The sequence below is a fragment of the Oryctolagus cuniculus genome, chromosome 1 (genome assembly GCF_964237555.1).
Source record: "Oryctolagus cuniculus chromosome 1, mOryCun1.1, whole genome shotgun sequence".
Taxonomy (NCBI): domain Eukaryota; kingdom Metazoa; phylum Chordata; class Mammalia; order Lagomorpha; family Leporidae; genus Oryctolagus; species Oryctolagus cuniculus.
In genome coordinates this window covers 63,274,380-63,300,226 of record NC_091432.1, presented here as the reverse complement: position 1 = coordinate 63,300,226, position 25,847 = coordinate 63,274,380, and the positions used below count along the sequence as shown (strand labels likewise).

The following is a 25,847-nucleotide window of genomic DNA, read 5'->3' as shown; positions in this document are numbered from 1 at the left end:
CGTTTCCTGGCGCCATCTCTGTGTGTCAGAACAGTCCATGCCCCATTTAGCTCATCGTTGGCCAAGGAAGTAACACGTGGACAGGTGATAGGGAAGCACCAGGGCCCTGTGGGAGCACAGAGGCAGGGCCCCTCCCCCAGCAGGTGGGAGAGGTCAGAGAGGGCTGCTGGGAGGGGAGAATAGGAGCCTCCAGGTGGACAGGTGATGCATTAGAGGGACCCCACTCTCAAATCCCTTCAGCCCTGACATGAGTGGAAGTCTCTTCTACGAGTGAGTTGCCGTCTGTCCTGGAGTTTCTCACCCTGACCCCCTTTCACAGTCTCACACCTAGACCTCTGGATGAGGTGCAGTCCCCAAAGTGTCTTCTGATTTTCCACACCAGCAGGTCTTGCAACTTGAGCAAGAGAGAGCGAGCAAGCGAGATAGCTGGAGGTCCCAGCAGATGGGTGTGCCAGGGATCCTGGCTGTGTACACCTTGGGCGTGGCCAGCATCCGCAGAGTGGGCAGAGGCAGCAGGCAGGAATGTCCAGAGTCTGGTGGGTCAGAAGAGGCCTGGGCTTCCTGGGAAGGGCCCCACCGCAAGGAAGGCGAGCAGCAGCAGGAGGGACCAGGCTGTGGAGAGGCGCTCCTGAGCCGAGGCTGCAGACAGAGAGACAATGATCAGTTGGTTGGTTTCATAGCCATGAAATTCGCTGGTGCCCACAATGTGACAGGGGACAGAGAGGAAGGGAGGAATCGAGGGAAGCAGGGAGACAGGTGAAGAGGGCGCTGGGAGTCCCAGTCCTTCCAGAAGGCATCAGGTCCTTGCTGCCACCTTCTGTTGCCACAGGGACACCACAGGGTGGGCAGGACGTGGGTAGAGATGGGAGTGGGATCCCAGCGATGATGAATTTGGCTCATTTGGTAGGAGAGTTGCTGGGCAGGCCATAGAGGGGGTGGGGAAATGCTAAGCTATTCTAGTAGCTGAGATTACATCATCGGAACTCAGAGCAGAGACCTGGCTTCTGGTGGTGGCTGCCCCCTGGCCAGTCATTCCTATGTCTGGCTCTCACTCTCCTGTACAATGAGGGCAGTCATGATTGGCCTCTTCCCAGTGTCTCGAGCTCTGAAGACATAATGAGGGGAGGGCCGGGAGTCCTCCTGGTGTGCGGTTTGTTTGGCCCTGTGCCAGGCTGTCTGAACTCTGCTCCTGGCTGTGTGGTGGGGCTCATGGCCGCTCTTCTCTTTCCCTGTGTGTAGGACAGAGCTGATGTTGAAGCTGCACCGTGGTGGTGCACAAGGATGACTCACAGGCTGTGCCCGAAGCTCTGGCTGCTACTGTGTCACTGAGTAGGGGCGCGGGGTGGGCAGGGGCTAGGTATCCTTCCTGTCCCTGCTCACTGCGCCACAAGGGAGAAAGGAGAAAGGAGAGGCCCAGAGCTGGGTAGGAGCTGCAGTTTCTCTCCTGGGAATGACCTGTCCCCTCCTTTACAACAACTAGCAAAGCAGGTGTCCCAGAGAAGAGAAAATTCTCAGCAGAAAGGGACTTGGCGATCATCTGGTCCTTTCTGCCTATTACACAGACAGGAAAACTGAGGCCCAAAGAAAGAATAGGTTGGTCATAGAGAAAAGGCAGAACCTGATGAGGGCCCAGGCCTCCAGCACCCATGGTCTGGCTTCAACCTCCAAAGGTGGGTCTGGGGGAGCTGTGGGGGCAGCAGCTGTGTGTTAGCTGCAGAAGGCCCAAGGAGGGACGTGGTGGGGAGCAGCCCACCCTTGGTCTCAGCACAGTTGGAAGCTCTCTGAGGCCTGACAGGGAGGGAAGGGCAGGCCCCACCACAGATGGGGTACTTCAGCCTCCACCACACCTCCACACGTACGAGGGGCTCAGAGACTTTGTGGAAAAGTGTAATGAAAAACGTTTAGTTATTTGATGCATATGTTTTTTCATGTGTGGAAAATGTGAATTATGAAAAACTAAGCATGGATTTCAGTTTAAAAAATACTTTGGGGGCCGGCGCTGTGGTACAGCATGTTAACGCCCTGGCCTGAAGCGCTGGCATCCCATATGGTCGCTGGTTTGAGACTCGCCTTCTCTGCTGTGGCCTGAGAAAGCAGTACAAGTTGGCCCAATTCCTTGGGCCCCTGTCCCACGTGGGAAACCCAGAGAAATGCTCCTGGCTCCTGGCTTCAGATCGGCACTGCTCCGGCCATTGCGGCCATCTGGAGATTGAAGCAACAGATGGAAGACCTCTCTCTCTCTGCCTCTCCTCTCTGTTTAACTCCAACTTTCAAATAAATACATAAATCTTTAAAAAAAATATTTTGGGTCAGGCATTGTATAGAGAAGGTTAAGCCAAGGCTTGGAAGGCACAATCCCATGTCAAGGTGGGCATTTGGAACAGCGGTTAGGACACTGCTGGGAACAACCAGGTTCTGGTCCTGGCTCCCCTCCGGGATCCAGCTTCCTGCTCATGTGCACCTGGGAGGCAGCAGGTGGTGGCTCCAGCAGTCAGGTCCTTGTCACACTCACGAGAGACGGGCATTGAGCTCTGGGTTCCCTTCGGCCTGGCCTAGCCTGGCTGTTGTGCATAGGAGTCTATCCGTCTCTGTCTCTGTGTCTCTGAGGCACAGGCGGCCTCTCCCGTGCCTGTTGCAGCCGAGGAGGGACTGCATTGTGCCCTTCCTGGGTCCTCCTCACTTCCACCAACTCCTAGAGCTCAGAGTGCATCCCCGGAGGGGGATGAAGCCACAGTTCCCATCAGCTCCCTGCCACTCGCCATACAGACCGGGCTGTGCCCAGCCAGGAGAGCAGCCCCCAGCCCCTGCTGGTGTGAAGCCCCTGGGCACATCCTCCTGTTTCCCCATCTGGCCAGTCCTGAGAGCATGGACCAGGGAGCAGCCTCCATCTACCTGACCACAGGCTGCATTTCAACTCTGGGGCACAACTTCTCCTGCCGTCTCACTTCACTTCCAACTCTAGCAACACTGCTCAATCCCTATTTCTCTCATAAGTTGTGCCTCCCCTAAACTAGGTGGGGGCTCTATTTATTTCTGGCACTGGTGGTGTGGGCGTCAGTACTGCAGTCAGAAATTAATTCCCTGCCTGCCCCTGGGACCACCTGCCCGTAATATGGTCATGGACCCCTACCCTGGTCAGGAAGCCTGCCACAACCTCCCAGGAAGCGAGTGGTCAGCCCAACTTGGTGCATCCAAGGACAGAGTGTACTATCCCTGTAGCTGGGAGGGGCGGAGGGGCTGGTGCCCGTGGCTGGTTCTGCTCACTTGGTTTGGATTTTGTGCTTCTGTAAGTGTCACATGGATGCAGGGACGGGGGTGATTTGCCAAATTCTTGGGAATGGGGGAGGCTGCACTCCGCACAGGTGTGTCTTCCTCACCTTTGACGTACTCGCAGTTGTATGAACTGTGCTTGCCCAGAGAACTGAGATAGATGTGGACCGGGCCCTGTTCTGCTCTGCTGGTGTTGATGACCTGGAAGGTCTCAAACGGGGGGATCAGCACCTCTGCCTGCCCAGGGAAGACGGAGTAGTTCTGGATCGGGATCCCGAGGCAGGTCCGGATGCTGAAGAAGGTGTCCTCGCCGAACTTCTGGGCCACATCTTTCTTCAGGGATGAAGAGGCAAAGCCCCCCAGCCTGACAGTGGTCCCAGGCCCTGATGTCCTGAAGCGCAGGCCTTTCACCCCCCGGAACACCTGACGGCATCTGGGCATTCGCTGGGCCCTGCCCAGCAGCTGCAGGGCCTCGGTCAGCAGGAAGTGCAGGGTCTTGAAGGAGAAGTGCTGGCAGTAGTGGGCCCGGGAGCGGCCCCCCTGGCGTACCGCGGTGTTGAACTCCCTGTAAAGGGGGCTGTTGTCTGTGTAGGCCAGCAGGGCCATCTCATGTTCATCCCGGAAACCCGCAGGAAAGGGGGGCAGCCTTGTGGGGCCCCGGGCCCTGCGCTCCTGCCACTTCTGTCTTGCCTCCACCCAGCCGTCGGCATAGAGTTTGTTGTCCTTGAACTCTGTGAGGTTGAGATTCGGGAGGGCAGCCATCGTGGCTGCTGCACAGCCAATGTACTGGTCATCAAAGGAGTCCAGGGCCATGTCCAACTGTGCATCCTGAGAGAAGAGGTCGGATGTTAGAGCAGGTGGCTCTGGGCCTGCAGGAGACAGAGCGGCCAGGATGCCTTGCGGCTTCTATTGCAGAGCATGGCATAAGGGGCCTCGACACCCCAGGAGGGCAAAAAGGCAGGACACACAGCCACAAGTTCCCTGGGGACCCAGCGGCGGCTGCGCCCTCAGGCCAGGTGCTCCCAAGGCAGGCAGCACAGGGCCCTTCATCTCTCTGCTCCTCCTTCCAGGATCCAGGAGAACCTGAGAGCTCGGGTGCCTGCGGGGATGGGGCCATTGGAGGACAGCCATACCTGAATTGCTTCCAGAAGGCCCAGGGACAGAAGGAGCAGATTCGCCACGGCAGGAACCCACATGGTTGGGGCCACCCTGGTATAGTTGCTGTCTCCTTAGACTCTGAATTCCTCACCTGGAAAATTACAGTGTTAACACGTACAGTTTAACAAGTGTCCACTGACGCCTCGTCTGTGCCACCCCCACCCCAGCACCATGTGGCACAGAGTGACACAAGGTAGAAACGCTGGCTCGGGGAGGGGCCAGGGGACCTCTCTTGCTGGAAGGGATGCGGGACACTCTCTGGAGGTGACATGTGACTGAGGCCTCGCAGGCTGACTAGGAGCACAGGCGTCAGCAAGTGGAGACGGGGAGAGAAAAGGTGTGCGTTGCGGGCGGGAGGATTTGGGGCAGCAGGAGAGAAAGGGAAGGCTGTGGCGGCAGGAACTCTGAGGACAGGAGTGAGTGCCGCGTCCTCTGGTCTGGCTGAGGCCCGTCGTGCAGGAAGCCGAGGGCACCAGGGGGCTGTGCTGGCCTCCAGGGCCAGGCGAGCAGGGCCGCGGTCCAGAGGTCCTGCCCTGTCCCTGCTTCCTGCTGTGCACTGAGCCCTCTCCTCCCCGCCCTCAGCTGCCTCCAGGAGGGGACAGAGAGACGCCTTGCTGTGTCCAGGGAAAGCAGAGTCCAGGGGCTGCCTGCTTCCCCAGGAAGGGAGGGAGCCACAGCCTCCTGCTCGCTGGGAGAGGCCAGGAGGGGCCCAGGTGGCCCATCCTTAGGTGCAGATTGGAACTCAAAGTTACTAGATCAGGGTTGCTGCTGCTGCTGTTTTCTGTTTAATTTAACAAAGCAATGGGTGCTTTCTGGGCAGGGGTGGCAGCACCTGAATCACAAAGTCCCTTTCTTCTTTCTCTCCCTATGTTCCCATTCACACTTTTTTTTTTTTTTAAGATTTATTTGTTGTATTTGAAAGGCAGAGTGACAGAGATCTTCTATGCTCTGATCCACTCCCCAGATGGCCACCACTGCTGGGCTGGGCCAGGCTAAACCAGGAACCTGGAACCTCATCCTTATCTCCCACGTGGGGAGCAGGGGCCCAAGAACTTGGACTGTCCTCTGCTGTCTTCCCAGGCACTTTAGCAGGGAGCTGGATTGGAAGTGGAGCAGCCGGGACTTGAACTCTCTGCCCAGGATGCGGTGCCAGCAGTGTAGGTGGGAGCTCACCCACTGCCGACAAATCAGCCACAGCATCTGCTTTTTATTTTACATTTCTGTACATGATTTTAATTTGTAACATTTGAAATGCTGAATTTAACTTTCTCAAAAGCAATACATGTTCATTGTTTTAGCATTAAATGGGCCAGAAGATTTTTCCTGACAGGTTCTGTCTAAGCTCACCTCACAGGCAGCAGGGTTTCCATCTTCTTGTGGATCCTTTCAAGTCCGTGTATGTGAAAGAAAACTCACTGGTCTTTCTGTTTTGTTTTTCTTTTACAGCAGTAGTAATGTATTCAGTAGCTCTTGAGTTTTTGGAATCGGATGAAAGCTGAAATATCCCTTCAGACAACGGAGATGGGCACCTGACACCAACGGCGCATGACGTCATGCCCCCACTCTCATCTCCTCTCACTCCCCCCGGCTCTGGAGGGACCGAGCTTTGAGACCTCAGCGACCTTCAGACACTGGGACTGTGTGTCTGTACATCTACATCATCAGACCTCAGATCCTGTCATTGCTGTGTACAGCTCACAGGTGAGAACCGAGCTGCTCTGCTCAGTGGGGTAGCAGCAGAGTTTACCACACCCAGCGGGTCCCAAACTGGACCTGGGATCTTCCCTCCCTCAGGTCCTGCTTACTCATCTATCCCACAGACACCCTGTGGGCTAATGCAGCGTGCAGGCCCTGAGGGTAAAATTAGGAACCAAAACAGAACGCACATCCTTGCTGCCTTCAGGCTGTGGTTGCTGAGATGACTGGGAGTTTGTAATTTTGAGGAGTGGGTGATGCAGGTTAAGGAAGAACACAAAGTGCCTAACCAAAGCACGTGTGAGCCAGGACCAGAGTGTCCATGCTGTGCTAATGGCACAAGACACGCCTCCCATGGCAGGATGCTGGGCCAACAGTGGAGCGGGCAGAAAAAAAAAAAAAAAAAAAAACAAACAAACAAAAAAAAAAACGACCCCAACTCTTGTCTGTGGTCTCAGGACCCACTTGAGAATCCTGAGTGGCTCCACCAGATCTTCTCCTTTATGGAGAATCAGATCCCTGGGTTCAGGCGGGGCTGTCCTCACTCTTTACCCCCAAGGGCTGAGCACTTGACTCAGGCCTGGTGCTCCAAGGCCTTAGCCATTGTGGTGGATTCATGGCTGGATGTGACTCAAGCGAGGTCAGTTAGCATCTTGCTGAGTTTGGATGTGCAGGCGTGGGCTAACAGAATCTACCTGACCCTGCTGACTTCTCAAGCCCTAATCCTGAGCCCACCTTCCAATCCACATGAGGACACGGAGGGATGGCTCCCATGTGTGCTGGCAGCCTCCCACCTCCAGGACTGCACAGACACCTCAGTGCCTGAGGCTTCGCCATCATCCTGGGCAAAAGTGCAGGGGAATTCATGTCCCTGTGGCCACCTGGGATCCCCTACAAAGACACTTCCTGTACCCGAGTCCTTGTCACTCTGGTCTGCTAGGGGAGCAACCCGTACCAAGCAAGAGAATTTTCTCATTGGGTTATAAAGCTTACAAACTGTCGACCAGAGCTGCCCCTTCAGCCTGGAGCCCGGGATGAGTCCACAGCAGCAGGTCCCAGCCCAGTGTGCAACAGTAGGAGCCCAGGGGAGCAGGAGCGGCAGCCTGAAGCCGTCTAGTTCAGAGGAGCCGATCTACAGACAACCAGAAGACGCGTGAGCACACGTGTTTGTGTGCTGCCGAGAGTCTGCGGCACACAGCAAAACAGGTCTGCAGCAAAGCTCCCGGGGCCTCTAAAGCTCTGACTACTCCTTTCTTGCCCTCTGCCCTGCAGAGAACAGGTAGAGAACGAGAGCGTCTGGCCCTGCATAGGAGGAACTGTGGAGTGGGCTGAGGGCGTTGTCCCGTGGCCTAAGGAAAAGGTGCTGAGGCTGCACCCAGAGTCACCTGTGGAAGTCTCCAGATTTGGCTCTGCTGGGCCACAGGGAGGAGAAGGCGGCAAGGTCAAGGGTAACAACAAGGTTTCTATTCTCTGGGCTGCAAGCAGAGGAGACTTTATTTTTAAGTGAAGCTTCTCTTTTACTTCTGTTCACTTTATTTTTTTATTACACAGGGCATGCCTCTGCGGACAAAGAACTGGGCAGTGTTTTTCTCTCTACTCCAGTTAAAGTGAGGTGCAATCGGTGTGGGAAAGCACACCAGTGTACACAGGGTGGTGAGCTTAGAAATAGGCAACACGTGTGTCCTGTGCTCCCACTCCATCGTCCCCCGCAGAGTGTCCTGGGGGCCACTGTTTGAACTTTGATGTCACGGTGGCTTTGTGCAGGGAGAACGCCTCGTGGGAGATTGGCCCTCTGACACATGTTCCCTGTTGGTACTCTCCCTACAGAGCAGACCCAAAGGCTCCTCTTGCTCTTATTGTAGGCCCAGGACGGAGCAGGTGCTCGTTAGTACATGGAGTGAATGATGATCAGGTGTGGAGGGAAATGGGGCGTTCTGTCTGGGAGATCTGAACTTGACAGGGGCCGGTGTGCAGGAGGGAGCAGAGTGGACACTGAGAGGAGACGGGGAGAGGCGCGGGGGCTTTGAGTCAGGGAAAGAGGGAGGAGAGGGTTCTGGAAGGGTGAGGCCAGAGCTCAGGAGCAACAAGGCTGCTCCCGGGTTCCAGGGCTCTATGCGTTAGGCCTTGGGTTCCTGGAGATTTCCTGACATCTTGGGATTAAGTCCTCCCCTGGCTGAGTCTAGCTGGGATGGAGGGTGGGGGATGGGGGAGAGTTTATGTCCCATTGGGAGTCTGGAGTCTCCTGTGCTATGCTCTCCCCATACTCACTCGGCCACCCAGGGTGTCACCTGGGAATCCATTCCTTCCATCATTCAGCAAACGTCAGTGTAGTTGACCACTAGCTCTGGGCATGGGACAGGGCCCTCCTAAGACCCCTGCCCTTTGCTCACCCCCACGCCCTGCCCTGCTCAGGTCTGGGGCAGCCCCCCCTGTCCCCAGGGAGAGCAGCGGCAGCAGTGTCTGTGAGGCCCAGCTCTGGCCACGCTCTCTGCCTGTGCAGAACCTCTCTGTTCCACAGCGGAGCCTGAGAAATCTCTAAATGCAGAGTGAACATGGAGAGATGAAGTGATGACGGCAGAGGTAAGTCACATCTAGGTAGAAAAGCCAACCCTGAAAAGTCCCCGAACCAAGCCCAATGTCCCTCCACAGCCGCTTAGTCCGGCCTGTGAGCGCTCTGTGCACTGCCCTGCCTCAGCTTGGTGGCTCAGCCCCAGCGCCTGTGTGGCTGCTGCTTACAGAACAAACTCCCAGCCCCACCAGGCTCTGTCCTCCCTGTGGTCCTGCACTCATCGCATCGCCTCTTCTCGGAAACCCCCTCTCCCAGAAGCCTCTGACCTTTCTGGGCTATTACTGGGTTTGGCCCTCAGTGTTAGTTTCTTAGGTTCAAGACCAGGCATGTCCCATTCTGTATCCCATTCTGTGTCCTGGGGACTCAGCCCAAGGCCAGGCACAGGTGGGACCCAGAATGCTGCTGAGACTTTCTGGGCCTAGTGAATAGTGTAGACTATTGCAGAGCAGGGAGACTGCTGGCCTGTGACCGGGAGGGGTGTGGAGTGGGGCCGCAGGCACAGGAGGCTGTGGGAGTGGAGGAAGCAGATGCCCTGGGCTCTCTGTTGCTTTGCACAGCCTTGCAGGCTCCCTTTTCTGCCTCTCATCCTATCCAAGTCAGTTCTCTTGTCATCTAGCCTGACCCAGGCCCTCACTGAACAGGCCTTTCTAGTAAGGCCACAGCAGTCTTTCCCTCGTAATTCACAACTTGCCAGTGGCTGAAACCTTCCTACATCTCCCAAACCTCTCCAACCAAGAGTTTCCTGAAACTTCCTCGTGACTCTTAAAACTCCAGCACTAATCCTCAAAACTTCACCTCTGAAACCTCTGTCTCCCCAGCCCCCTGTGTCGCTCCCCCTCTTCGTGGAGGAGCAACACAGGACCCTGCGCTGTTCTTTCGTCTGCTCGGCCCTCCCCGGGTTTGCTGCTGGTTCTTCCCGGGTTGGCTACTATCCCTTCCACCTCCGTGGAAGGGCAGTTCCCCCTGGCCGCATTCCCCACTTCCGCAGGGGAGCGGCACACCGCCGGCCGGCTTTCTCGGGGGCTGCACGGGTTCCCTTAGATGTTCCCCATAGATGTTCCTGGTGCATGCCGTCTCTCTCCTCCTTTATAGTCCTCCTCCGCCAATCCTAACTCGGCTGCCCACACGCCGAGTACGCTGCTCTCCAATCAGGAGCAAGTCCTACAGTTTATTGGTTGAACTGGAGGCAGCTGTGCGGAAGCTGTTTACTTCTCTCCCAGCGCCATATTGTGGGAGAGCAGATGCATAGAATAAGTCCTAATTCGAGTAACTTAGTCTAGTCCGGATTGCTCCCCACACCCTGGAGCAGGTTCTCAAGCCCCTTACCCAGAACTTGTCTTGGGCAGGTTAGCTGTGTTGGCCGCATGTGATGGTCACCAGGGGAGACGAGGGCAGGACCCCCCTTTTGTCTCAATTGCCTGCTGTCATGTAGCTCAACAGGCGCTAAGAGCAACATGTCAGAGCATGGGGAAGAAAGGAACACAAGGACACAACACTTTCTGTCAGGTAGGAAGTCAGAAATTGAGCCCAGGTGTGTATGATAAAGGCCCGAAGACCAGCACCCACTTCGGAAGCTCCAGAAGCCCAGCACCTTATACTTGGTCCTGATAACATGGGGCAATAAAATCTTCCCAGACGCCCTAAAGGAAGCCCCCCTACTCTGCCAGGGAGCAGCAAATCTGGGGAGGAATTTGCTAATTTTCACCCTACAAACCCTTCCACCAGGACTCCCCATCCATTGTCCTGGAGGAGAGGGGGAGGTGGGTAAATAGACTCCCTTAACTCCCACCCCCAACCGGACTGTGCCCTCAGCCCTCTGCCTCTCTGCTGAGTCGCCCACCTGGCCTGCCCAGGTGTATTCTCTGCACTCAACCATGTAACCTCGCTCTCCCCTAGTCTGAGCGACTGGGCACTCTCTCTCAGGTTCTGTCTGGAGAGGTGCCCATCCGTTCTTACGGATGTCCCTGCCCTAAGAAACCTTGCTATTTGCTTTCCACTAGTCTCTGTCTCACGCCTGAATTCTTTCTTGTGCAAAGACAAGAACCCTTGCACCCTTGAATTCTCCAGTAACATTTCCAATGAGAGATTTTATTGCTTACATACCAGGGGTTTTTTATCACACTACTCATCAGCATGCTCATTGAGGTCAATACACTTATTAGTATCAATATACTTATCAATCTATACTATTTAATACACTTATCAATAAACTTAACAACACTACTTAATCATGACTTAACTACTTAGCTTCTTAGCTTAACATAACTACTTAGCTTAACTACTTAGCTTAACATAACTACTTCTCTTCTACTTAACTTATCTACTATAATAACACTTAACTATCAGAGTAACACTATTTCCTTAATGACTAGAGGACTACTGGAATCAATACCATTACTATCAATAATACTACTTGAACCTATTCATTAATCCAGAGATCACAGTATACAATTTCAAAGACTATCCAATTATAATAGTATATGTGCATCAAGGGCTCCAGCATTATTTGCAGATACCTTGCATAGGATCAAAACATAGGGTCAAAGCATAGCTGTATTTTATAACACATGACTAACATTATTTGTAAAAGCTGCGTTTTCAAGGCTCGTATCATGATCACAAAAAAAGAGTGTCAGCGTTCAAGGTCCAGAGCTCCATGTCTCGGCAGAGAAGGATCTCGGATCAGTCACTTACAGGCAGGAAGTCGTGGGAAGGCTGTCACTCTGGGCAGTAGGCTCGAAGTTCCCAGGCGGATGGCAAGGCGAGAAGTTGGAGAGGTCCCCTGCCGAGAGGCCTGGTCAGGCTCTGCAGCCAGGCCTGGCAGTAAGCTGATAAGGGGTCCAGGCAAGGTGGTGAGGTGGCGTCTCGGCTGGAGTTTTGATCCCGCCTTATTTGTGTTTGAGCAGTCCAGCAGCGTGGGAAGGAGGTATTATCTGTAGTGCACTGTTATCTGACTGACCAGAGCTGTCTGCTCGGGGTGATTAGGCGTGTCTCCCTGAGAGCTGTTAGGCATTGCCTCAGCTCCTGACTTATTATGAATAACTCCACTTAACTTTTATTTTGGGGCTAGTGGTAACTTTTTAACTCAATGTTTTACTGTGGAGTTTCCACAGTTCACCTCCTTTTCAGGTAAGTGGTGATCCGTGACTCTATTTGAGACTCCTGTGGGATTCCCCACACTTTATACTGTCGGTCCCGCCCCTCCCCTCTCAGCTGCTCAGAAGTGCGAACTCCCCCCTCTTTCTGGTGTCTTCTTGAGGCTCAGGAACCCTCACCTCAGCCCATCTGACCTGGGCCAGTGCTGCTCCTCGGGAGGAAATCCGGCCACAGGGAGAGACAAAGAAAGAAAGAGCCCCCTCCCCCACACACACCTTGAAAAGTGGCTGCCCCCAATTAACTAGAGAAACAGCTTCCCCCGTTAGCTTGTCTAGTGTCAAAAGATGTCCTGAGTTCTGCTTCTGTAACTCCAGTCATTAATCTGTCCAATAAATCTGCCCCTGGTATCTCTTTTACAAACATACTAGATAATGGACCATATTCCACCTGCACAAACAGGAACAAGCCAGGAGGCTCTCAGGACCCTCACCCCACCAAGCCCAATGCGTGGAAGCAGGGAGGGCATAAGGGTCAAGTTCTCTCCACTCCGATTTCCTGCAACTACATAATCAGGAGCAATGGTTTGTCACAGCTGGAGGCTGCGTTACCCACAGTCCCCGAAAAGTGCCGCTCTGGGGCCGTTGCTGTGGTACAGAGGGTTGAAGCCCCAGCCTGCAGTGCCGGCGTCCTGTGTAGGTGCCTTTTTGAGTCCCAGTTGCTCAACTTCCTGTCTAGATTTTGTTATGGCCTTGGAAAGCAATAGAGGATGGCCCCAATCTTTAGGCACCTGCACCCGAGGGAGACCCTGAGGAAGCTGCATCCCCTGTGGCAAATTGGGGAGTGAACCAGCAGATGGAAGACCTCTCTATCTCTGCCTCTGCCTCTCTAGCTCTGCTTTTCAAAACATAAAGAAATCATTTAAAGACAAAGAAAAGTGCAACTCTGGAACAGTTAGGAGCACGACCTGGGCCGGGTCACTGTCCCCTCCGTCACATTTCCCATAACGAAGGAAATCGACCTCACAGGTTCAGGGAGGGCTTAGCTGAGCTGATCAGCAGTGCACCGCTGAATCTTGGTACATTTTCCCTACTACTACCGCACTAGGGGTGCGGACCTTCCACCAGCACCTTGAGAAAACACTGACTGCTTCCTGCTGGGATAGGAAGGGGTGTTCTACCTGCAAGGGACCACTCCTTTCCCCCTCCATTTCCAAAAGAGATGCCTTCTCGCCCGAGTCGGCTGGCAGGTGGAAGGCGAGCGGCGGGAGCAGCAAGATGAGCACGCAGGGCAGCAGCAGGCGGCGTGGCGGCGCATATTTTTATAGCTTGTTGCTGTGTTGTCCACTTTATCTGTGACTCAAAGCTTCCTAGGTCCATTGAAGGGACCGCTCTCTGCCATGCTCTCGCTACGCAATCCAATTTAGAGTATTCTCTATCTCTGCCTTCTGTAGTTTCCAACGCTAAACTATCATATATATTATCATTATCTACTATTGATACCATGGCTTTCATTACTTCTCCACTTACTCTGATCCCATGAGCTCCTTTGTCCCATAGGTTCAGTAAGAATTCTACATCTGAGGCCTCTTTTTGTGCAAATTCATCACGAATCTGCTGCGGTTCTAGCCGGCTGAACTGTCTTACTTCCTTTGCAGGGGTTTTGGTGACCTTACAGGTTGTTACTGGTAAAACTTCCCGCTCATGATGGTCTCCATTCCTCCTACTTAGGATTTTACTTTTATTTCTTTAGCGTTTTCATCTCTGTCTCTATATTCCTTTTTTGGAGTTTTGGTGATCTTACAAGTTATTTATTTATTTTAATTTTTTTTTGACAGGCAGAGTTAGACAGTGAGAGAGAGACACACACAGAGAAAGGTCTTCCTTCTGTTGGTTCACCCCCCAAACGGCTGCTATGGCTGGCGCGCTGTGCCGATCCAAAGCCAGGAGTGTGGGGAGCACGGCCCACCGCCCAGGAGACAAATAAGTACTAAGACTGTGGACAAATAAATACTGAAGACAAATACTGGTATTACCGAGACTAGACTAAACTACTGGAACTGCTAAGACTAACTCTATGCATCTGATCTCCCACCACATGGCGCTGAGAGGGAGTAAACAACTTCCACACAGCTGCCTCACCAATTCGACTAACAAGCTGCAGGAGCTGATCCTGCCCCTGATTGGAGGAGAGCTGCGTGCTCAGCGCGTGGGGATTGGTGGAAGAGGACTATAAAGGAGGAGAGAGACAACATGCAGGAGGAACACCTGAGGAACCCCTGAGAGAGCCTGCCGGTGGTGTGCCGCGCCTCCGCGGGGGGAGGGGAGCGGCAGCAAACCCGGGAGGGCGGGGGGGGGGGGGGGGGAGAACAGCGCAGGGTCCGGTGTTCCTCCTCGAGTTGGGGAGCGACAAGGAGCCAGGTGCTTCCTCCTGGTCTCCCATGCGGGTGCAGGGCCCAAGCACTTGGGCCATCCTCCACTGCCTTCCCAGGCCACAGCAGAGAGCTGGCCTGGAAGAGGAGCAACCGGGACAGAATCCGGCGCCCCAACCGGGACTAGAACCTGGTGTACTGGCACTGCAGGCGGAGGATTAGCCTAGTGAGCTGCGGCGCCGGCTGATGACCTTATAAGTTGTTCCTGGTAAAACTTCACGCTCATCCTGGTCTCCGTTTTTCCTACTTAGGATTTTATTTGCTAGGTTTTTTTGTTTTTGTTTTTGTTTTTTTTTTTGCCTTTCCTCCTATCTTTGTCTATATCATCCACTGTTTTTATTAGTATTGCTGGAATTTCTTTAGGACCTGCCCTTTCTATTATTGGTTCTACTACATTTGGGCTAGTCAAGGGAATCTCTATATTAGTTCTTCTAGTAACATATGCTAATTTCTTCTCTATCATCCTTTTAATTTCTTTCCATTTACTTATTTCTGGTATCCTATGATTTTTATTTTTCTTTCTAAATATAATTTTTATTTTATTTCCTGCCATTATTATGTCACTCATGTTATCAAATGATATACTACTTTTATATATTTCTTTCTGAGGTACCACTTAACTGAGTTCACTGTCTGTATTTGTTCTACCTGTTTGGCTATCTGTTTTTCTAAGTGCCTATATATTCGTTTTTCTATGCAATTCATTTATTATGTAAATGATCTATTAGACAGATCATATAATTTATACCTGTATTATATAATTTACTTCCGTTCTGCTCCTTCTTATAAAGGTCTGGGCAGAATACATAATGTGGGCCGGCACCGTGGCTTACTTGGCTAATTCTCTGCCTGCGGCGCCGGAATCCCACATGGGCCCCGGGTTCTAGTCCCGGTTGCCCTCTTCCAGTCCAGCTCTCTGCTATGGCTTGGGAGGGCAGTGGAGGATGGCCCAAGTGCTTGGGCACCTGCACCCACATTGGAGACCCGGAGGAGGCACCTGGCTCCTGGCTTCGGATCGGTGTAGCTCCGGCCGTAGTGGCCATTTGGGGGGTGAACCAGCGGAGGGAAGACCTTTCTCTCTGTCTCTCTCTCTCACTGTCTGTAACTCTACCTGTCAAATAAATACATTTTAAAAAAAAGAATGCATAATGTCCTATTAAATGTATTATTGCTAATATTATTTCAATTGTGACTATCAATTTAGTTATTTGTAACACACACTTTTGTATTTTATATAATGCATTTATGTGCTCCAAGCAAGCCACTTATTATTCTTCCCAGCATTTAACTCCTTTTTTCATGACTGCCGACCACGCCAACTGTAGGTTATGACAGTTGTCAGTTGCTCTTTCTCATGACTGCCGGCTACACCAACTGTCGCAAGCACCTACTGTCACACAGCTCGACAGGGGCTAAGAGTGACGCATCAGAGCACAAGGAAGTAAGGAACACCAGGACACAAGACTGGCTTCACAATGAAGATTTTTATTGCTTACACACCAAAGATATTATCACACCTTTTATCTACTTATTTATTGGGATCAATACACTTACCAATATCAATATGCTTGTCAATCATTACTATTTGACACACTTATCAATAAATATAACACAACTACTTAATGTGACTTAACAACTTAGCTACTTAGCTTAATATAACTACTTAGCTTAGCTTAACTACTATTTAACTTAACATAACTACTTATCTTGACTTAACTACTTGACTTACTATAATAACACTTAACAGAATAACACTATTTCCTTAATGACTAAAGAACTACTGGAATCCATATCATTAGTATCAATATCAATAATACTACTTGAACTTACACATTAACCCACAGATCACAGTATACAATATTAGAGTAATTTCAAAGACTATCCAATTATAATAGCATTACTTTTAGTCATAGGGTCAAAGCATAATTATATTACACATGACTAACGTTATTTGTAAAAGCTGCATTTTCAAGGCTCGTTATTATGATCACAGAAAAGAGTGTCAGTGTTCAAGGTCCGGAGCTCCACGTCTCGGCAGACAGATCTCGGATCAGTCACTTCCAGGCAGGAAGTCGTGGGAAGGCTGTCACTCTGGGCAGTAGGCTCAAAGTTCCCAGGTGCATGGCAAGGTGAGAAGTTGGAGAGGTCCCCTGCCGAGAGGCCTGGTCAGGCTCTGCAGCCAGGCCTGGCAGTAAGCTGATAAGGGGTCCAGGCAAGGTGGTGAGGTGGCGTCTCGGCTAGAGTTTTGATTCCGTAGTCGCCTGTGTCACTTAGCAAGGGGGCTAGCGAGCTGCCTCTTCAGCTCCAAGTGCGAGGAGATCCAGAGGTTCACATGCACTGGGCTCTCTGTCTGTTGTTGGCTTGTGCCGCTACCTGCTCCATGCAGAGTAACAGGCTGTCTCTCAGCTCCAGACGTGTGGAGATCCAGAGGTCCACACACACCGGGCTGTGTTCCTCGAGAGGATGGAGAGCAGTGTAAAGGCTCCCTTTTTATCTAATTTTTCCCTGCAGCTCACCTGCTGTTCATGTGCTTTCGAAGCTTGATTCAATCCAACCAGCTCGGATTTCCCCAAGGTGTCACCAGTACGTTGTCTGGGCTTGAGTGTCTCCCACTCATGTCCAATCCTCATGCGAGCTGGTGAGGTAACGCCAGCTATCACCCTCACCACACGCTTATTGGAGTGTCCAGAGCTGTCTGTCCAGTCTGATGAGGGGCATTTTTCTAGCAAGCACTGAGCTTAACATAAGTTCCTACTTATCATGAGTGACTCCATTTATTTTCACTTTGTGGATAGTAGTAATTTCTACTCTAGGTTTTTTTTTTTTTATTTTTGACAGGCAGAGTGGACAGTGAGAGAGAGAGACAGAGAGAAAGGTCTTCCTTTGCCGTTGGTTCACCCTCCAATGGCCGCCGCGGCCGGCGCGCTGCGGCCGGCGCACCGCGCTGATCCAATGGCAGGAGCCAGGAGCCAGGTGCTTTTCCTGGTCTCCCATGGGGTGCAGGGCCCAAGCACCTGGGCCATCCTCCACTGCACTCCCTAGCCACAGCAGAGGGCTGGCCTGGAAGAGGGGCAACTGGGACAGAATCCGGCGCCCCGACCGGGACTAGAACCCGGTGTGCCGGCGCCGCTAGGCGGAGGATTAGCCTAGTGAGCCGCGGCGCCGGCCTCTACTCTAGGTTTTAATCTGTGGTGTTTCCCAAGTTCACCTCTTTCTGCTGGTCAGATAAGCGGTGATCTATGACTATTTTTGGGACTCCTGTGGGATTCCAACCAAGGATCAGTGCTGCTGCCTATACAGTCCACAGGGGGACGCTTGTCTGTGCAGCCCAACTAGGGCAAGTCCAGGGTCTGCCCTCCCCTGGTTCCTAGGAAGGAGGAAGTCCAGGGAGGCTCAGGACCACGCTCAGTGGTGGAGACTGACGCGTACAGGCCGCTGTCAGAGCTCTCGGTGGGAGTGAGGGACCACAACTGCCAGCTTTCCTGTGCCTGGCGGTGGCTGTGAGAGGGACTGGGTCCTGCCTGTAAGAGTTTGGGATTCATGGCCTATTCCAAAGCAGGAGGCCACACCGACAATTGGCTGTGAAGCCCCAGCTGATAATAAACTGAGTGTGTACCTTGTGCCTGCCCCGTATCCTGTCCTACCCTTGGGGCAGTGATGGTGGAAGCCATGGATGTGGCTTGTCTCTTTAGAGACAAGACCTCAGCATTCATGGACTGGAGCGGAAGTCACAGCTTTGTCCTCAAGACAGAGACTAGGGTTTGCTGAGCCCTGAGAGAACCTGCAGTTCCCTCTCCCTCTGTCCTCCAGGCTGGATCCAGTCCATGCCAATGCCCCAGAGTGACATCAGAGAACCTAACATGTCCAAGGTGGGGACAGTGGAGGGAAGAGCCGTTCACAGGTATTTGTTCCTGTCTGATTCCCATGTTTCCTGGCACTGTCTCTGTGTCTAAGAACAGTCCCTGCCCCGCAAAGCTCATTGTTGGCCAAGGGAAGAACATGTGGACAGGTGATAGGGAAGTACCAGGGCCCTGTGGGAGCACAGAGGCAGGGCCCCTCCCCCAGCAGGTGGGAGAGGTCAGAGAGGGCTGCTGGGAGGGGAGAATAGGAGCCTCCAGGTGGACAGGTGATGCATTAGAGGGACCCCACTCTCAAATCCCTTCAGCCCTGACATGAGTGGAAGTCTCTTCTAAGAGTGAGTTGCCGTCTGTCCTGGAGTTCACCCTGACCCCCACCCCCATTCACAGTCTCACTCCTAGATCTAGATGAGGTGCAGTCCCCACATTCTCTCCTGTTTCTCCAACAGCAGGTTTGGCAGCTTACAGGGAGAGAGAGAGGAGAAAGAGAGAGAGAGAGAGAGAAAGAGAGAGAGAGAGATAGAAAGCCTACATTTCCAGCTGATGGGTGTGTCAGGGATCCTGTTTCTGTACACCTTGGGGGTGGGCAGCATCCGCAGAGTGGGCAGAGGCAGCAGGCAGGAATGTCCAGAGTCTGGGGGGTCAGAAGAGGCCTGGGCTTCCTGGGAAGGGCCCCACCGCAAGGAAGGCGAGCAGCAGCAGGAGGGACCAGGCTGTGGAGAGGCGCTCCTGAGCCGAGGCTGCAGACAGAGAGACAATGATCGGTTGGTTTCGTAGCTGTGAAATTCGCTGGTACCCAGAATGTGACAGGGGTCAGACAGGAAGGGAGGAATTGAGGGAGGCAGGGAGAAGGAGAAGTGGGCACTGGGAGCCCCAGTCCTTCCAGAAGTCGTCAGGTCCTCGCTGCTTTCTTCTCTTGCCACAGGGACACCACACGGTGGGCAGGACATGGGCAGAGATGTGAGTGGGATCCCAGCGATGCTGAACTTGGCTCTTCTGGTAGGAGAGGTGCTTGGTAGACTGGGGATGTGGGTAGAAATGCTAAACTATTCTAGTAGCTGAGATTACATCATCGGAACTCAGAGCAGAGACCTGGCTTCTGGTTGTGGCTGACCCCTGGACAAGTCATTCCAGTCTCTGGCTCTCATTTCCTACCACTAGCACCTGCCACTAGCCATGCAGAAGGGGCAGCTCCCGACTAGGAGAGCAGCCCACAGCCCTGCAGTGGTGAAGCCCCTGGGCTCATCCTCCTGATTCTCCATCTGGCCAGTCCTGAGAGCATGGCTCAGAGAGCAGCTGCCACCTGCCTGACCACAGGCTGCATTGGAACTTAGGGGCACAACGTTCCCTGCTGTCTCACCTCACCTCCCACCCTAGCAACACTACGCAATCCCTATTTCTCTGTAAGTTCACGCCTCGCCTAAACTAGGTGGAGGCTCTGTTTATTTCTGGCACTGGTGGTGTGGGCGTCAGTACTGCAGTCAGAAATTAATTCCCTGCCACCCTTGGGGATGCCTGCCCCTCATAAGGCCCAGGACCCCTGCCCTGGTCAGGAAGCCTGCCGCAGACTCCCTGCCCTGACTTGGTTCCCTCCAAGGACAGAGTGTGCTGTCCCCGTAGCTGGAAATGGCAGAGAGCTGGTGCCCGTGGCTGGTTCTGTTCACTTAGTTTGGATTTTGTGCTTCTCTAAGTGTCACATGGACCTAGGGGACTGGGGCCTGTATTTGCTGAAGGCTTGGGAATGGGGGAGGCTGCCTTCTGCACAGGTGTGTCTTCCTCGCCTTTGATGTACTCGCAGTTGTATTTGCTGTGCTTGTCCTGTGCCTGGAGCTCGATGCGGACAGGACCCTGTTCTGGTCTGCTTGCATTGATGACCCGGAAGGTCTCAAAGGGGGGGATCAGCACCTCCGACTGCCAAGGGGAGGCGGAGTAGTCCTGGATCGGGACCCCGAGCAGGTCGAGATGACAAAGAAGGTGTCCTTACCAAATTTCTGAGCCACATCTTCACTCAGGGATGAAGAGGCAAAGCACCCCAGCCTGACAGTGGCCCTGGGCCCTGATGTCCTGAAGCGCAGGCCTTTCACCCCCTGGAACACCTGATGGCACCCGGACTGCCACTGGTCCTTTCTCAGCAGCTGCAGGGCCTCGGTCAGCAGGAAGTGCAGGTCTTGAAGGAGAAGTGCTGGAGGTAGTGGCCCCTGGAGCAGCCTGCCAGGCCCACTGCAGCATTGAACTCCCTGTACAGGGGGCTGCTGTTGGCCGTGTAGGCCAGCAGGGCCACCCCGTGCTCCTCCCGGAAACCCACAGGCAATTGGTGGGCCTGGTGCTCCTGCCACTTGTGGCTTGCCTCCGGCCAGCCGTCTGCGTACACTTTGTTGGCCTGGAACTCCGTGAGGTTCAGATGCGGGAGGGCAGCTGTCATGGCCACTGCACAGCCGACGTACTGGTCATCAAAGGAGTCCAGGGCATTGTCCAGCTCTGTCTCCTGAGAGAAGAGGTCTAGACATTAGACCAGGTGGCTCTGGGCCTGCAGGAGACACTGTGGCCTGGATGTCTTGTGGCTACTATTGCCAAGCATGGCATAAGGGGCCTCAACCCAAGGAGGCAGGAGGGCTTGGACACACAGCCGCAAGCTCCCTGGACACTCGGCTGGAGCTCAGGCAGGTACTCCCGAGGTGGGCAGAACCGGGTCCTCCTCCTTCCATGGTCTGGGAGAACCTGACAGCTCGGTGCCTGTGGGGATGGGGCCATTGGAGGACAGCCATACCTGAATTGTTTCCAAAAGGCCCAGGGACAGAAGGAGCAGATTCGCCACCGCAGGAACCCACATGGTTGGGGCCACCCTGGTATAGTTGCTGTCTCCTTAGACTCTCACATCCTCACCTGGAAAATTGCAGTGTTAATACCTACACTATAAAGTGTCCATTGACACCTCCTCTGTGCCACCCCCACCCCAGCGCCGTGTGGCAAAGAGCGACACAAGGTAGCAACGGAGGCTCGGGGAGGGGCCAGAGGACCCGTCTTGCTGGAAGGGACGTGGGACACTCTCTGGAGGTGACATTAACTTAGGCCTCGCAGGCTGACTAGGAGCACAAGGCGTCAGCAAGTGGACACAGGGAGAGAAAAGGTGTGCGTTGCGGGCAGGAGGATTTGGGGCAGCAGGAGAGAAAGGGAAGGCTGTGGCGGCAGGAACTCTGAGGACAGGAGTGAGTGACGCATCCTCTGGTCTGGCTGAGGTCCGTCATGCAGGAAGCCGAGGGCACCAGGGGGCTGTGCTGGCCTCCAGGGCCAGGCGAGCAGGGCCACGGTCCAGAGGTCCTGCCCTGTCCCTGCTTCCTGCTGTGCACTGAGCCCTCTCCTCCCCGCCCTCAGCTGCCTCCAGGAGGGGACAGAGAGACACCTTGCTGTGTCCAGGGAAAGCAGAGTCCAGGGGCCGCCTGCTTCCCCAGGAAGGGAGGGAGCCACAGCCTCCTGCTCGCTGGGAGAGGCCAGGAGGGGCCCAGGTGGCTGCAAGAAGAGGGTGACCTGGCCTTGGAGCTGATTGGAACTCAAAGTTACTAGATCAGGGTTGCTGCTGCTGCTGTTTTCTGTTTAATTTAACAAAGCAATGGGTCCTTCTGGGCAGGGTGTGGGCAGCACCTGAATCACAAAGTCCCTTTCTTCTTTCTCTCCCTGTGTTCCCATTCACACTTTTTTTTTTTTTTTTCAGATTTATTTGTTGTATTTGAAAGGCTCTGATCCACTCTCCAGATGGCCACCACTGCTGGGCTGGGCTGACCCAGGCTGAAACCAGGAACCTGGACCTCATCTTTGACTCCCACGTGGAGAGCAGGGGCCAAGAACTTGGGCCGTCCTCTGCTGTCTACCCAGGAACTTCAGCAGTGAGCTGGATTGGAAGTGGAGCAACCAGGACTAGAACTGTCTGCCCAAGATGGGTGCCAGCAGTGCAGGTGGGAGTTCAAGCAGTAAAATCAGTAAAAGAATTCTTGGCCCACGTCCATGGTCTCCTGTACCTACTTAGGAGACATGCAAGAAGCCCCTGGCTCCTGGCTTTGGTTGGGAGAGCTCTGGCCATTGTGGCCATCTGGGGAGTGAACCAGCAGATGGAAGACCTCTCTCTGCCTCTCTCTCCCTCTGCCTCTATCTCTTTACTATTGTAACAAATGAACAAGTCTTCAAAAAAATTTTTATCTGACAATCCTGTTTTCTCTGAAAATCCTTCCTGAAGACCCAACAGGTTGACCAACTTAGTTCCAGCTCAGGGTGGGGAAGAGAGATAGAGAGCGAGACAACTCCAGAAGGAGCGCTTCCGGGAAGCAGCCGCAGGAACCCGTCTCAGGCCCCCACTTCCAGCGCCAGGTGCAGCTGCAACCCTCCCACTCTCCTAGTTGTTCTTATTGTGGAAAGTGGCATCATGGCACTACATGGCCAATCTACAGACAACCAGAAGACGCGTGAGCACACGTGTTTGTGTGCCGCCGAGAGTCTGCGGCACACAGCAAAACAGGTCTGCAGCAAAGCTCTCGGGGCCTCTAAAGCTCTGACGACTCCTTTCTTGCCCTCTGCCCTGCAGAGAACAGGTGGAGAACGAGAGCGTCTGACCCTGCATAGGAGGAGCTGTGGAGTGGGCTGAGGGCGTTGTCCCGTGGCCTAAGGAAAAGGAGCTGAGGCTGCACCCAGAGTCACCTGTGGAAGTCCCCAGATTTGGCTCTGCTGGGCCACAGGGAGGAGAAGGTGGCAAGGTCAAGGGTAGCAGCAAGGATTCTGCAATATGAGGAGAGTTTTTTCTTTTCTTTGTTTGTGTGTTTAATGAATGTCTCTTTACTTCCCTTTGTTGTTGTTGTTGTTTCTATTACACTTGGCATGCCTCTGCGGACACAGAACGGGTCAGTGTTTCTTCTCTCTACTCCAGTTAAAGTGAGGTATGATCGGTGTGGGAAAGCACACCAGTGTACACAGGGTGGTGAGCTTGGAAATAGGCAACACTTGTGTTCAGTGCTCCGACTCCATCGTCCCCCGCAGAGTGTCCTGGGGGCCACTGTTTGAACTTTGATGTCACGGTGGCTTTGTGCAGGGAGAACGCCTCGTGGGAGATTGGCCCTCTGACACATGTTCCCTGTCGGCACTCTCCCTACAGAGCAGACCCAAAGGCTTCTCTTGCTCTTATTGTAGGCCCAGGACGGAGCAGGTGCTCGTTAGTAGATGGAGTGAATGATGATCAGGTGTGGAGGGAAATGGGGAGTTCTGTCTGGGAGATCTGAACTCGACAGGGGCCGGTGTGCAGGAGGGAGCAGAGTGGACACTGAGAGGAGACGGGGGAGAGGCGTGGGGGCTTTGAGTCAGGGAAAGAGGGAGGAGAGGGCTCTGGAAGGGTGAGGCCAGAGCTCAGGAGCAACAAGGCTGCTCCCGGGTTCCAGGGCTCTGTGCGTTAGGCCTTGGGTTCCTGGAGATTTCCTGACATCTTGGGATTAACTCCTCCCCCGGCTGAGTCTAGCTGGGATGGAGGGTGGGGGATGGGGGAGTGTTTCCTGTCCCATTGGGAGTCTGCAGTCTCCTGTGCTATGCTCTCCCCATACTCACTCGGCCACCCAGGGTGTCACCTGGGAATCCATTCCTTACATCATTCAGCAAATGTCAGTGTAGTTGACCACTAGCGCTGGGCATGGGACAGGGCCCTCCTTGGTCCCCTGCCCTTTGCTCACTCCCACACCCTGCCCTGCTCAGGTCTGGGGCAGCCCTCACTGTCCCCAGGGAGAGCAGCGGCAGCAGTGTCTGTGAGGCCCAGCTCTGGCCACGCTCTCTGCCTGTGCAGAACCTCTCTGTTCCACAGCGGAGCCTGAGAAATCTCTAAATGCAGAGTGAACATGGAGAGATGAAGTGATGAGGGCAGAGGTAGTCCCATCTAGGTAGAGCAGCAAACCCAGAACAGTCCCTGAACCAAGCACACGTCCCTCCACAGCCGCTTAGCCCAGCCTGTGAGTGCTCTGTGCACTGCCCTGCCTCAGCTTGGTGGCTCAGCCCCAGCGCCTGTGTGGCTGCTGCTTACAGAACAAACTCCCAGCCCCACCAGGCTCTGTCCTCCCTGTGGTCCTGCACTCATGGCCTCTCCTCGGAAACCCCCTCTCCCAGAAGCTTTATGACTCCTCTAGGCACCTACTGGGCTGGTCCTAGTTCCTCTGGGGCAGGGGTCAGGGCCAGGCATGTCCCACTCTGTTTTCCGGGGTCTCGGCCCAAGGCCAGGCACAGGCGGGAGACTGCTGGCCTTGGTGACCAGGGAGGGGTGTGGAGTGGGGCCGCAGGCACAGGAGGGTGTGGGCGATTTGCTTCTTAATATTTCCCATATAAATTAGCCTGTTCCTTTGCACCTTGCCATGCATTCAGAGAAGATTCTGAATACTGGCTAAAGAGGCCAGGCAGACGGCAAGTTTTCAAACTCCTTATTCCATGAGAGAAATGCACAGGGGAGCGAGGGCTTTAAGGGAGAAAGAAAGGTCCCCAAATGAAGTTGCGGTTCACACAGCAGAGGGCAGGCCACTTCCACGTGCATGAGTTTTGGTGCTGAGAAGCCACAAGCAGCTTAGCAGGAGCAGCCAGGTGAAGGGAGAGCACAGGCGGCCCTAAGGCCACGCCCCCTTCCCCCAAAGCACGGGAACCAAGAGCAACCAAGGTGCATCATGGCGAGAAAGGGGAAAGAGAAAATGACCAGTTGGTGTCCCAGGCCTATAATCCTCTTCAAAAGGGGCGTGGTTAATTAGTCTGATTGGCAGATGGGCTTCAGGTGTGGTCAAATAAGGGCTGAGAACACCCAGGACCTTGAATATATGGACTTCAAGCTCTCTAACCTCATTGGATGTGATCCTGTAGGCCTGCCTATACCACTAAGTCACACAGGTCTGCAATGTAAACCCCCAGTGCTGTTACAGCCACGGTATGATGCTGATGAACCTGTACATTCTGGAAGCAACTTGACTTTGAGGCTCAGTTCTCCGGAAATGACTCCAGCTGAGGCAGGTGGCATTAAGAAACTGCTTCGAGGCCTGCGCCGCGGCTCAATAGGCTAATCCTCTGCCTGTGGCTCTGGCAGCCTGGGTTCTCGTCCCAGTCGGGGCACCAGATTCTGTCCCAGTTGCTCCTCTTCCAGTCCAGCTCTCTGTTGAGGCCCGGGAAGGCAGTGGAGGATGGCCCAAGTCCTTGGGCCCTGCACCCGCATAGGAGACCAGGAGAAGCACCTGGCTCCTGGCTTCGGATCAGCGCGGCGTGCTGGCCGCAGTGCGCCAGTTGCAGCGGCCATTGTGGGGTGAACCAACGGAAAAGGAAGACCTTTCTCTCTCTCCCTCTCTCACTGTCCACTCTACCTGTCAAAAAAAAAAAAAAAAAAAAAAAAAAGGAACTGCTTCTATCCTCCTCTGTCTCTGGTACTGCTTGAACAAAGGGAGTTTTCTAAGCCCAGGTTCCGTAACATTCCCATGAAACGGGAGTCCCTGGAGCCAGAGGGAAGGTGGGGCCCTGGCGTGGAGCATCCAGGCTGAGACAGCCACCTCCTCTCTGGATTTGGTCCTGACCCTGAGCAGCCAGGGGGAGAGAAGGAGGAGGCTTCAGAGAGAATCTCTTGCACTTTGTGACTTTTAAGTGACCAGCAAGGCAGAGATTCAGACTAAGGAGGCCAGGTCCCAGGTGCCAGGTCCTGGGGGACCACTGCCCACCCAGGACCCCCTCCCATGACTGTTTCACTCCATCTCTTGAGACCTCTGGGAGTTTCCAGGTCCTGGAATGG

At 53.9% G+C, this 25,847-nt stretch overlaps 1 protein-coding gene and 1 pseudogene across 1 annotated transcript; both read right to left on the bottom strand.

Annotated features, from left to right (window-relative positions):
* Positions 1-88: 88 nt before the first annotated feature.
* On the bottom strand, positions 89-11,472 carry LOC100342857 (NAD glycohydrolase). The gene is made up of 4 exons (NM_001256833.3): positions 11,387-11,472; positions 4,404-4,519; positions 3,378-4,098; positions 89-639 (listed from the first exon to the last, which is right to left on the bottom strand). The coding sequence occupies exons 2-4, from the start codon at positions 4,464-4,466 to the stop codon at positions 542-544; spliced, it is 882 nt and encodes a 293-aa protein (NP_001243762.2). The 5' UTR covers positions 4,467-4,519; positions 11,387-11,472; the 3' UTR covers positions 89-541.
* Positions 11,473-15,687: 4,215 nt separating this feature from the next.
* LOC100343873 (GPI-linked NAD(P)(+)--arginine ADP-ribosyltransferase 1-like) lies at positions 15,688-20,579 on the bottom strand (annotated as a pseudogene).
* Positions 20,580-25,847: the final 5,268 nt, after the last annotated feature.

Coding starts and splice junctions, on each gene's coding strand:
- LOC100342857 (NM_001256833.3), bottom strand. CDS start 4,466: ATGTGGGTTCCTGCCGTGGCGAATCTGCTCCTTCTGTCCCTGGGCCTT. Junction 4,099..4,403: donor GCCTTCTGGAAGCAATTCAG/GTATGGCTGTCC, acceptor CTCTTCTCTCAG/GATGCACAGTTGGACATGGC. Junction 640..3,377: donor CAACTGCGAGTACGTCAAAG/GTGAGGAAGACA, acceptor CTCTGTCTGCAG/CCTCGGCTCAGGAGCGCCTC.